At 39.1% G+C, this 12,500-nt stretch overlaps 2 protein-coding genes across 2 annotated transcripts in view; both read left to right on the plus strand.

Annotated features, from left to right (window-relative positions):
- Positions 1-3,291: 3,291 nt before the first annotated feature.
- LOC310940796 (red-sensitive opsin) lies at positions 3,292-5,311 on the plus strand (the record flags this gene model as incomplete). Its single annotated transcript, XM_083905805.1, has 6 exons — positions 3,292-3,394; positions 3,948-4,244; positions 4,358-4,526; positions 4,619-4,784; positions 4,872-5,111; positions 5,213-5,311. The coding sequence occupies 6 exons, from the start codon at positions 3,292-3,294 to the stop codon at positions 5,309-5,311; spliced, it is 1,074 nt and encodes a 357-aa protein (XP_083761931.1).
- A 3,904-nt stretch (positions 5,312-9,215) lies between these two features.
- The window catches only part of gnl3l (G protein nucleolar 3 like), a 13,375-nt gene continuing 10,090 nt past the window's right edge, over positions 9,216-12,500 (plus strand). Inside the window, exons 1-2 of the mRNA XM_083906310.1 lie at positions 9,216-9,287; positions 9,383-9,426. Coding sequence (XP_083762436.1) covers positions 9,275-9,287; positions 9,383-9,426 — 57 coding nt within the window. The 5' untranslated portion in view covers positions 9,216-9,274. The remainder of the gene's footprint in view (positions 9,288-9,382; positions 9,427-12,500) is intronic.

Consider the following 12,500-nt stretch of genomic DNA (forward strand, 5'->3'; position numbering starts at 1 on the left):
GCACCTTATTCCAAATGTGCTTTAGCAAACCTCAAGCGACTCTGTTTGTGGCAGGTGCAGAGAAAAGGCTTTTTCTGCATAACTCTTCCATACAGCATCTCCTTTTAAAGTGCGCTGAATAGTTGAACGATGCACAGTGACACCATCTGCAGCAAGATGACGTTGTAGGTCTTTGGCGCTGGTCCTCACAATGTTCCTCATAGTTGAAACTGAGAGATTAAATCTCTGAGATAGCTTTCTGTATCCTTCCCCTAAACCATGATGTTGAACAATCATTGTTTTCAGGTCATTTGAGAGTTGTTTTGAGGCTCCCATGTTGCCACTCTTCAGAGAAGATGCAAAGAGGAGAAACACTTACAATTGGCCTCCTTAAATACCCTTTCTCATGGTTGTATTCACATGTGTATGGAGGTCAAGGGTCACTGAGGTTACCAAACCAATTTTGAGTTCCAATAATAAGTGCTAAAGGTATTGAAATCAATAAAATGACAAGGGTGCCTAAATTTATGCACATGCCAAATGTTTATTTTTTCTGTAAATAATATGAACCTTATTTCACTTCTCAAATATCACTGTCTCCTATATGATATATTTATCTGAAAATTCTTATCCAAACAACCAATGATTTATAAAGGAAAATCATGAAAATGTACATACCACTGTATATGTTAGTTATGGAGGTCTAATTACATACATTAACTTGTTTTTATGATCAAAAACTTCCTAGTTGCTGCAAACCAGCCGATCAAAATCTCTCCTCACTGAAGCTCACGTCAGTCGCAATGAAATCAGACTGAAATCTCACCCCCAGAAGACAGAACTGTGTTGTGATTGGCCAGCCAATGAGAGCTTTCCCAACTGTCTTGTGATTGGCCAATACCTGGAAGTGACATGATTAGCACGTCAGCTCTCAGAAGTGCAGCTCCCCTTCTGGAACGGTGGATGCACTGCTACTCATTATCAAAACATGGCTTTGTCACGACTCGTTCAGGACACGGGATTCTTACGTCACGATTCCATGCTTTCTCAGACCGCTTGCAGAGCCCAGAGCACAGCAGTTCTGGCGAGTGACTGACTGTGTGTGTCCAAGCGTGCGTGCAGTGTGCATGAGCACGGCCTTGTGTTTAGGGCGGGGTGGGGGGGAACAAAAAATATTTGCACCAGGGCCTATCAACATGATGTTACGCTATGGGCTAGTACCACTATTGTTAATGTAGAGCAGGGGTCTCAAACAAAATAAAATTGCGGGGCATGCAGAGCTTTTGAAATTTTGAGGTAAAAATTGGGCATTCTGGGGCTCTTTGAAAGACCAACATGGTGAAAGTAAAGGGCAAGTAACTCAAAATGAAAAAAATATATATATATTTTTATGCCAATTCTGTAACATTGTTTTTTTTTTTTTTTTTTTAATCTAATTTGTTGTTATGGCTGGGACTGTGTGTACTTACAAAACTAAAGTCAAGGCATTGTAATTATAGAGTGTGCCCTTCATCTGGCGCGGGCCTTTTTTTTCTTCACACCGCCCCTGCTGACTCTGCTCCTCTCTCCTGCATTGTGCGTCGCTCCAAGCGCGATCTGCATATCCACGCAGAATGGATAATGTTCAGTTATATCCACACATCCATATATGACACATACATAATGATCTTTATGACGAAGTTTGAATATAGACGCGATGAAATACAGGAGATCTGAGTAGATCTTAGTAAAACGTGTTGACAGATTCTCAAGAGCGCACTTTTCATTGTTTTCACTCCGGTCTCAATTTAGAAGACACTTTAACACTGTAATTAAGGGAATAACAGATGGATCAGATGAGCTGATCTCTTTAGTTAACTGCTCAAAAGGAGAGAGAGAAGAGTGTTCTGTCGCGGGGAGTTCATAATCTTCAGATGCAGTCAGATAGTTGATGGCTGGATGATCTCAAATCCAGTCTTAAGGCAGATCCCTTGGCATCATGACGGTGACATCAGCTGTTTGACATCTGACACTGACCTTTTTGACTGATCAAAATGGAGATTAAAAAAAAATCACATAAATGAACAGTGCCAATTAAGCCTCATACACAACTCAATTTAGCAGTTTTGATTTTGTGTCTGAGGAGACAGAGTGACACATTTTACATCATCTTCTCCCATATTTCTCTACCTTGTTCTTCCTATTTTCATATACAAGCGGATCCACATGTTAGCCATCCTGAGAAAACTCACAACTGGATTTGGACATACCCAATTGTCACCCAGCATCACTTTGGCAATAAATCTGTGTAAATAGTAGAAAATCACGGCAGAAATATCACCAAAACAATATTAAATGATAAATTAATCATTTAATTTGGGCTGAGATTAATAAACAGTGACATGGTCGGTACAGGCACATGACTTTGACTGTCTCCTCTCAGCTGAGCTTCCCTCTAAATAACATGTCCATGTCTATCATGCTGTTAAATCGTGGCAACCTGAAGAAATGGTCTTGTCTTTTGAGACATTGGTAATAAATCCCCCTGCTTTGCACCTCACATGAGGACAATGACGTCAGTTGTAGAATCCAATGAGTGCAGAAAATCCTATACTCTGAAGTGACCTCTCTTTCCGGAGGGATTAACGGTATCTTTCCTCGAATGTGTCACAATTACACTTCCGTGGCCGTCCACTTGTTCACTTAAGCTACTTTAAGACTTGGCTGTTGTGTCACCCACTGGGGTCCACATGAACATACACACACTGTTATACCAAGTATCAAATGAGGTGGATGTGCAAAATCCTCCTGTGTTTGTATTTCTTTCAGATGACAGATTACTATGCAACACATAGAATATATGTTAATACGTATTTGGATGTGAAATTTGTAATTCTCCTAGCAAGTGTTAGAAAATAAGCATTTTATTTTAGCTGAGACACAGGTTCATCGCTGTTTTGGGATTCTTTTATAATTCAACATTGCTTATTTCACATTCAAGATTGCATGACTGCTTCAAATTTAAATAGTCTGTTAGTTAAAGTTCTAGTGACTAATCTGTTGATGGAAATCCGTAACTAATCTGTGGATGGCAATCCGCTTTCAAACAATTAACCTAGTTAGCAGGTTTTAGCGGAGTTTTAATCACAGGTCAAAATATGTTTATTGGTGTGCTGCTCAGTATCACTGCCAAGCAGCACACCATGGCTGTCGTTTGATTGATCTAATCCTATCAGAGGTCTCTGATGCACAGGTATATAAGCTAAAGTCCGATGTGTGGCTCCAGTCATCTAAGGAGGTCAGAAGTGACAAGAAAGACCTTCTGAGATCACAATGGCAGAGGAGTGGGGAAAACAGGCTTTTGCTGCCAGGCGTTACCATGACGATACGACACGAGGATCTGCCTTCGTTTACACAAACAGCAACAACACCAGAGGTACAGTATTACTATTTTATTTACCGAGTTTTCAGTAGATTTCACCCTAAAGAAACATACACTTATTTACCACTTGCTGTCTTGCATGAACTGTTAAGGTTTTCCAAAGTAAGTATAGGGGAATATTATACAATTTAAATATTGATGATTGTTATTATTTAAAATATGCTTTCACATACTGATAGTGAGATTATGAGATGAACCATATCAGAGATCATTTTGGATAAGATATATAGATTTTATTATTTATATCAGATAATAGAGCTTTATGTGCTCCAGTCCAGTGAAGATATGATTAACACACTCTAATTCAAAAATCAAGTTTCATCCTTTGATATAAAAATGTAAACTTGCCTGCAGATGTGTTATTGCACAGCACTGTGCAAAAATCAAAGGAAAATCTGATGTAATTTACATAATTACATACAAAACAGTCAGCAGTATATAAATCAATAGCATTAATTATGGGCTAACAAAAGGAATGTGTACTTGTGAGACCACATTAGATTGTAAATAGTAAGACAATCAGAAACAATATTACTGTTCTCCCCAGATCCATTTGAAGGTCCCAATTACCACATTGCTCCTCGATGGATTTACAACATGTCAACAGTCTGGATGGTTTTTGTGGTCGTCGCATCAGTCTTCACCAACGGTCTGGTGTTGGTGGCAACAGCAAAGTTTAAGAAACTCCGTCACCCATTGAATTGGATCTTGGTCAATCTTGCCATTGCTGATCTTGGAGAGACAGTTTTTGCCAGCACCATCAGTGTATGCAATCAGTTTTTTGGTTACTTCATTCTGGGACATCCAATGTGTATCTTTGAGGGCTACACTGTCTCTGTTTGTGGTAAGTAATACATTTTCTATAATGTTACCATTAAATAACCTTTTTTTTTAAAGGATTTTTCTTTTTGTTACGCTATTAGAGCAAAAAACAACAAATCCTACTGATTTACACAGGAATTGCTGCTCTCTGGTCTCTGACCATCATCTCCTGGGAGAGATGGGTTGTTGTGTGCAAACCTTTTGGAAACGTCAAATTTGATGCCAAATGGGCCTCAGCTGGAATTATCTTCTCCTGGGTCTGGGCAGCAGTGTGGTGTGCACCACCAATCTTTGGCTGGAGCAGGTAACCTGCAGTATATACTGTACATGTAAAGAGAAAAGCATGACTTTTGAATTCAAGAGTGGAGTGAAAATATAAACATTCTTTTGTAACAGGTACTGGCCTCATGGTCTGAAGACTTCCTGTGGGCCTGATGTATTTAGTGGAAGTGAAGACCCTGGAGTGCAGTCCTACATGATCGTTCTTATGGTTACATGTTGTTTACTTCCTTTGGCGATTATCATCCTGTGCTACATTGCCGTCTGGTGGGCCATCCATACAGTAAGTAACCCGCAGTTTGATTCTCTGGCTGGCGAAGTGGATCACAGCCAGGTTGACCCTCACACTGAATTGATTTGTTGATGACAGGTTGCCATGCAGCAGAAGGAATCAGAGTCAACCCAGAAAGCTGAAAAAGAAGTATCCAGAATGGTCGTTGTCATGATCATGGCATTTTGTTTGTGCTGGGGACCTTATACAATTTTTGCCTGCTTTGCTGCGGCCAACCCCGGTTATGCCTTCCATCCTCTGGCTGCTGCCATGCCTGCATATTTTGCCAAGAGCGCCACCATTTACAACCCAATAATTTATGTCTTCATGAACCGACAGGTGGGCAGAACAGTCACCGTGACACATCCATCCATTCCATTTTCCAAATGAAATGTTCTTGATGTCGATTTTTAACCCACTCTTTTATTGCCTCCTATCAGTTCCGCACGTGCATCATGCAGCTCTTCGGCAAACAAGTGGATGATGGCTCTGAAGTGTCCACATCAAAGACAGAGGTCTCATCTGTGGCTCCTGCATAAACCTCCACGTTCTTCTCTGTTTGAAAGTCAAACTAAGAACCATTGTGATATGTACAGTATATGTGTAATGTTTCATTTCTTTTCTTATTTTGTAGATATAGCTTTCTGGCAAATGAAAAAGCAAAAATGTTCATGAAGAAAAATAATCATTGTATCACTGTTTGTTTTTTCAGATGAATATAAAAATATCAAGCATACTGAGATTGTTCCTTGTGTTAATTATGAAAGATTGTTCATCACTGGTGTCAATATTACAGACAACAGAGTTAAAATACAAATGTTAATATGGGTTATAGATTAGAACCAGGTTGTTCATCTTCAAATCTGCCAAACAACACAGAGACCTCTGACATGAATGTCAGAAAAACTTACTGACAGAATTTGGGATTCATTCTAGGAGCCCAGAGTTCCACATCATCCACCTTGATCCTGTTTGTCTTTCAACTGTAAAGGCCATGTAGACTGCTTGATATTAACAATTCAAATCCAGTCAAGTGACATTTTACTTTCACCTTACAGATGAAAATAGCTGAGCGCATCAGTATAATTGGCAAATACAGCACTCATCTGATGTTGGTTACCTAAAGAGAAAAGTCAAAAAAATAGTAACCATAATTGGACATTAAGCAAAATCACACCGCAAATAAGAGAAATCACAATGACGATCAGTGTTACACTGCTGCAGGGAGTACAACGAGCAGCTCCCCGAAGCAGCTCTCAACACCACCAATGGGGCTTAACCAGTGTTGAAGAAGTACAAGCTGAAAACTGAGCTTTCACTCATTTACAGCAACAATGAGTTAATGATCTGTACGGAGCTGTGGCTCTGTTCCAGCTATCTGTGGGGAACGACCTTCAGAACATCTTTTCAGAGACTGTGGCACTGCTGAAGAGCTTGATTACTACTCCCATGACATTAGTTGAAGCTGAGAGGTGCTTTTCAACTCTGAAAAGGATCAAGACTTTCCTCAGGAATGCAATGTCACAAGATCGTTGAAATGCTTTGGCAATGCTTTCAATGGAAAAGACACTTGTGAGGGACATGCTTGACTTTAACAATCGAATTGTTGGGGTGAACTGAACTGAATTACTTAGCTAGCTTGTGTGAGTGCTAAATCAGCAGCTGTGCAGCAGACTGGACTAGCAGTGAAAAGTTCAATACTGTCTGCAGCATCGAAGTCAGTTTCAGACGGTTGTAGTTTCACTCAGCCACCTAATGATGGGGATGACCAGAGACTGCAGTTTCTAACTTTCTTTAAAGCTCACATAGAGTGGTCCTGTTGCACATATATGTTAGTTATGGAGGTCTGCTTACATACATTAACTTGTTTTTATGGTCAAAAACCTCCTAGTTGCTGTAAACGAGCCGATAGAAATCCTCTTTTCTGACGGTGTTTCCCAGCCGCGAGATTTGAGACTCAACTCTCTCACCCAGAAGACAGAGTCTTGTGATTGGCCAGAATATTCAGCACACCCGCTCTCAGAAGCTCAGCTCCCCCCTCTGGAACGGTGGATGCACTGCTACTCATTATCAAAACATTGTTTTAACAGTGTTTAAAAAATAGCTTCTTCACGACTCCCCGCTGCAGTCCCTTTTATGACTTTGACCCGGAGTCAGACCCAGAGTCAGAAGACACTGTCGCTCGTGAAACACCTCCACAACGGACGTTATTCTTCTTCTGCGGTTCAATGTACGCAACAGGATGTGCACGAACTAGTGCCCGGAGCAGGACGATCTGGTGTTTCGGAGAACCGATGTTTACGTAACCGGACCTGTTTTTTTCAGAGATCTCGCTGAGCCCGAGATTACAATAAAACACAGCGTTCTCAGCAAAGGCTGAACTGTTTGTTTAGAACCTTCAGGGCTTCTTAAACAAGGTAATGATGCAGATACACACTAATAAACAGCGTTAATTGGAACTTCCGGTCTAGGTCCACTTTAATTTAATTTCTTGTGTAGCCATATGTGATACTCACTTTATTATTATCTTTATATATATATATTTGATTATCTATATATCTGCCAGTGGGGACACAGCATGGACCTGCTACACATACAATACAACATATGAAAGTAAGACATTTAAAAGTAAGACATTTACATTTTAAAAACACTGAAAACAAATACAAATATATATATATTTTAAAATGATCAATAATTAATACAAAATTATATCAAATCTTTGCAGGTTTGCAGTTTCTGAAAGTGAGAGGAATTTGACCCCCTGAACGTATGTGTGAAAACGGACGAAAATTGCCTCGCAAATCAGAAATTCGATAAAATAATGGACTTGCAAATCTGAGGGCGTTTATCCTTGGAACAATAAAAACGCATCAAATTGTACTAGAACCCTTCCAAGATCAAAAGTTATCAGAAACTTTCCCAGATTCAAAAGGGCGTGGCCGCGGCAGCCATCGGAATTTTGGCGAATTTCGATGGCTCACCACGAAACACAAAGTGCTATAACTTTGCCATACATCGACCAATCGGCATGAAACTTCATAGGTGACACGAGCCCCCGCCCCTGAACTGTCTACGAACGTGAATTTGACCCAAACTGAATTACTGGCTCAAGTTACAATGTCACTTTCAGAATCATCCAACACCAGACGGTACAAATTGTCACGTTTTTTTAAGTCGGTATGATAAACGTGTTCAGATGAGGTTGTTCATTTACGAAGCGTGCAGATCGCCAAGATGGACACCAAATTCAAAATGGCTTTCTGTTGAGTTGAGGCCATGGTCCTAATTTACTTTTTTGTTCGTCTTTGGCTACAACATCTTCCCAACAAGTTTCATGAAATTCACTACAACTTAATCTTGGCTTGCTTCATTAACGTTTCGCCTGGAGGGCGCTATAGAGCCCTTGAGCAAAGCACGGGTCCAGGCTCAATGCCAATATCGCATTTTCGCCAGACCTGACCTCCATGCTCAAAAATGTTTGTTGTTGTTTTTGTTGAGTTTTTATGCATGTTAACCTCCTTAAAAATTACTGCAATAACATGGAATAATAATTGTTATTTTTATTTTTATTTAACCTTTATTTAACCAGATAAAATACCCATTGAGATCAAGATCTCTTTCACAAGGGTGACCTGGCCAAGAAAGGCAGCAGCACACATCAATACTTAAATAAGAAGCAGGAAATGCAACATTTACAAAATAAAACATTGAAATATAAAAGTGCAACTCGATAAACATAAAGTGCAGGAGTTGTGATCGCAGTAACAATTTAAGAACATAGACACTGTTCAAAGGATTTCTGTTGTCTGTCTTTTAAGATGGAGCGGAAAGCTCCTAATGAAATAAAAGCTGGCATTTTAAGTTCAGTTTGAAGAGTATTCCAAGCAGCGGGGGCAGAGAAACTGAAAGCTTTTTTCCCATTTCGGTCCGAACACGTGGAGCAGACAAGTGCAAAATGTCATTTGAACGCAAGGCGTAGTGGCTTCTGGTTCTCTGAAGAAAAGTGCTTGAATAAGCGGGGACCAAGCCGAGAAGAGCCTTATAGACCAGAGTCATCCAGTGTGTGTAGCGTCTTACAGACAGGGAAGACATGGAAGCATTGGCATACAGTTCACAGTGATGGGTGAGGCGACTACAGCCAGTGATGAACCTCAGGGGGGGAAGAATTACAGCAGTGGGGTTTGACAGAAGAACAGAAGTAGTGTACAGTAGTGTATAGTGTTTATTTACTTTTGTAATGTATTTATTTATTATTATTATTATTATTATTATTATTATTATTATTATTGTACTTATTTATTTATCTATTTATTCATTATTTATTTTCTCCTTACAAAAATGAGAATGTGTCGATCCCATCCAGTCCCTACACACTCCTGTACAGTAGGTGGCGGTATACTCAAACAAAAGCTGTAATCCGCCATTAATAAGAAAGAAGGAGACGTCACAAGTGCGCGTGTCCGTCCACGTGAATCAGAGCAACACTCGAGTCTGAAGTTATGTCTAAATCTAGTATGTATTTAATTGGTGTCGACTTAATGTACTCACTGGAAATGAACGGTGCGTTGTTTTTTAACGGACTCTGTGCTTTTTTTGTGGTTTCACAGAACAGAAACGTGCGAAACGTCTCGGGTTCCTGGAGAAGTTTAAGGTAAGTTGGCGCTGCCTGTGGCTAACTGTCGCAGTAGTGTTTGACTGCATTATTATGTGGCTAATGTTAAATGTGGCTAACTGTAGCAGTAGTGTTTGACTGCATTATGTAGCTAATGTTATATGTGGCTAACTGAAGCAGTAGTGTTTGACTGCATTGTGTGGCTAATGGTATATGTGGCTAACTGTAGCAGTAGTGTTTGACAGCATTATTGTGTGGCTAATGCTATCTGTGGCTAACTGTAGCAGTAGTGTTTGACTGCATTATTATAGCGCGTAGCTTTTGGATTCGCTCTCAATGTCAGTGTCGTCGATGGGTGTTCGCACTGACAGGTGCATCGTTTGGATTGTAAGCGCCTCTATATTTGAGTCAGTACTTTTCTCTGTTTTTTTCACGAACCATATCTAATCAATTCAGTAAGTAACTCATTAATTCGAAATAATTAGTAGGCTACTGTCAGCAGCACACAGTAGATTACCCCTATAAGTGTCTCATGCTCAAAATACTTTATAAAAACCCTCAGTTTGATTAGTGTGTTTCTGATGATTGATCTATGAAACCCGTTTAACAGAACCAAATCACTTCAATTCAGTTTTATTCGTATAGCGCGAATCACAACTTTATTATCTCAAGACACTGTACACTGACATCATCTTGGAGACTGGAGAGCAGAGAAACACAACAATTCAACTTAGATACGAGATGGTTCAGGTTTCACTGAGCCAGATTTGGAGATTCATTGCATTGCATTGGGAGAGCATCGAGCTGCAGCATCAACATCAACCAATTCATATACAATAATGAATATAAGCCATAGCGTACAGCACTCATGCTGCCCGGCTTGCGACCTTTAAAAGCGTTGAATTACAATAAATAATAATTATAAAGGAATACAGAACCATCAACATCTTAAAGTGGTCACTGGCATGTTATCATTTTACAATAATTTTTTTTATTATTATTATTATTGTTTGAACGGTAATTACTGTTGTTTATTTGTCTAAAAAAAAGTTAATAATAATAAAATCATAATTCAACAACAATTCATTATTCTGAGGTAACTTCTGTCACACCAGAGTACTTCAGTCACGCTAGGGTGTTGTTCTCTGGGGCTGCAGATTGATATTGTTGCATTGGGCTGGACAATATATTGATATCAAATCTGTATCATGACATGAGGCAAGAGATGGACTAAGATCTATATGACATCATATCGGGATGTCTGTGATGACTTTTCCTTGTTTTAAAGGCTGTCCCTTTGATAATCATACTGCACATTTGTGAAATACACTAATTAGAAATGAAATATTATCTAGATTGCTAATTAATTAATTAATTAATCATCATTCATTCATTAATAAAAATTAGGGCTGTAATGATCAACGTATCGAAATCGCGATCCTCAGAGCCACGAACCTGTCTCGTGGCGTGAGAAGGCAGAATCGCAAAACGCTCTTTCTAACTCCCAGTTATTTTTCCAGTCAGCCACATGATATGAACTGTTAGTGCTACCAAACAAATTTTTATTAGGGGTGTCAAATTATCGTGTTAATTGTGATTAATTAATTACAGTCATCATTTATGCGTTATGTTTTTTTATCGCGTTAATCTCTTCTTTAATGATGTCCCCGCTACCGGGTCAGCGCCAGACGCAGCGACAAAAGCGTCATAAAATCATGTCTAACTTCAACAAACACAGACATGCTGCATACCCACAGAAAGGCCAGAAACTCGGCTAAAAGCTCATATAAACCATTCTTATGTTCACCAAACACAGTTAAAACACCGATGGATCAAACCAGCGGGAGTGGAAAAAACCTGTTACAGCGCACACATTGAAAAGCTGCACCGGAGCGTCAGTGTGATTATGTAAACAGCGGAGAATCCACAGATTCCAGCGGTACCATTTTTCTCACTCTACGAACAAGATTCACAAATCCAGCCCCAAAATAAGAACAAAAACAACAACTGACTTTCAAGAAATACAAGCGGAAATGTTGTCTTACCTTTGCTGATTATCAAAACAAGTTATTTCCATAGGAACAAAACAGTTTCTAATGGAAAAACTACACTTCCCAGCATGCTTTGGGGACAAATCCCAGTCTTATTGATCATTTACTTTGTATTTTTCAACAGTAATATTTTGTTACAGAAAAGAGAGAAATCTTTGGTTATTTATTTATTTATGTTCAAATCTGTTCACAGTGTTCCAAAAATATTGTTATTAAATGTTACATTAAGTTGTTATATAAGTAAATGTTTAAATAAAATGTTTTTTAAATTAAAAAAAAAAATCGTGGAATGTATCTAATCGTGGGCCAAAAATTGTGATACAAATCGAATCATGAGTATGTGTATCGTTACAGCCCAAATAAAAATACATGAGTGTTTTTTTGTCCAGGGTGAACCCTGCCTTTTGCCCTATGTTAGTTGAGATTGGCACAGCCTCATGTGAAGGATAATTGAAGGATTGATTTGATATATATCATAATATACAGTATATATTCGATATCTACTTCCCTCGATCACAGTATAGGATTTATATACACTTTATATACACTATACACGCTCATAAGTTTACATACCCTGCCAGAATTTACTATTTCTTAGCCATTTTTCATATAATATGAATGATAACAAAAACTTTTCTTTCACTCATGGTTAGTGGTTGGCTGAAGCCAATGACTGTGTTTGCTCTTTTTTAAATCATAATTACAACACAAACTATCCAAATGTCCCTGATCAGTTTACATACCGTGGTGATTTGGCCTGATAACATGCACACAATTTGACACAGACTGGTTTGAATGGCTATTATTAGTTATGGCTATTGAAAATTAGGGGTTCTTTTGAAACCAAACCCCGGTCGGGTAGACCAACTAAGATTTCTGCCACAACTGCCATGAAAATTGTTCGGGATGCAAAGAAAAACCCAGAAATAACTTCAGGTGAAATACAGGTCTCTCTGAAAATATGGTGAGTGGCTGTCTCCAGATGTACAATAAGGAGGCACTTGCACAAAGATGGGCTGCATGGTCCAGTTGCCAGAAGAAAGCCATTTGGAGAGGAGTCAA

The sequence above is a fragment of the Microchirus variegatus genome (assembly GCF_963457635.1).
Source record: "Microchirus variegatus genome assembly, chromosome: 19".
Lineage (NCBI taxonomy): Eukaryota > Metazoa > Chordata > Actinopteri > Pleuronectiformes > Soleidae > Microchirus > Microchirus variegatus.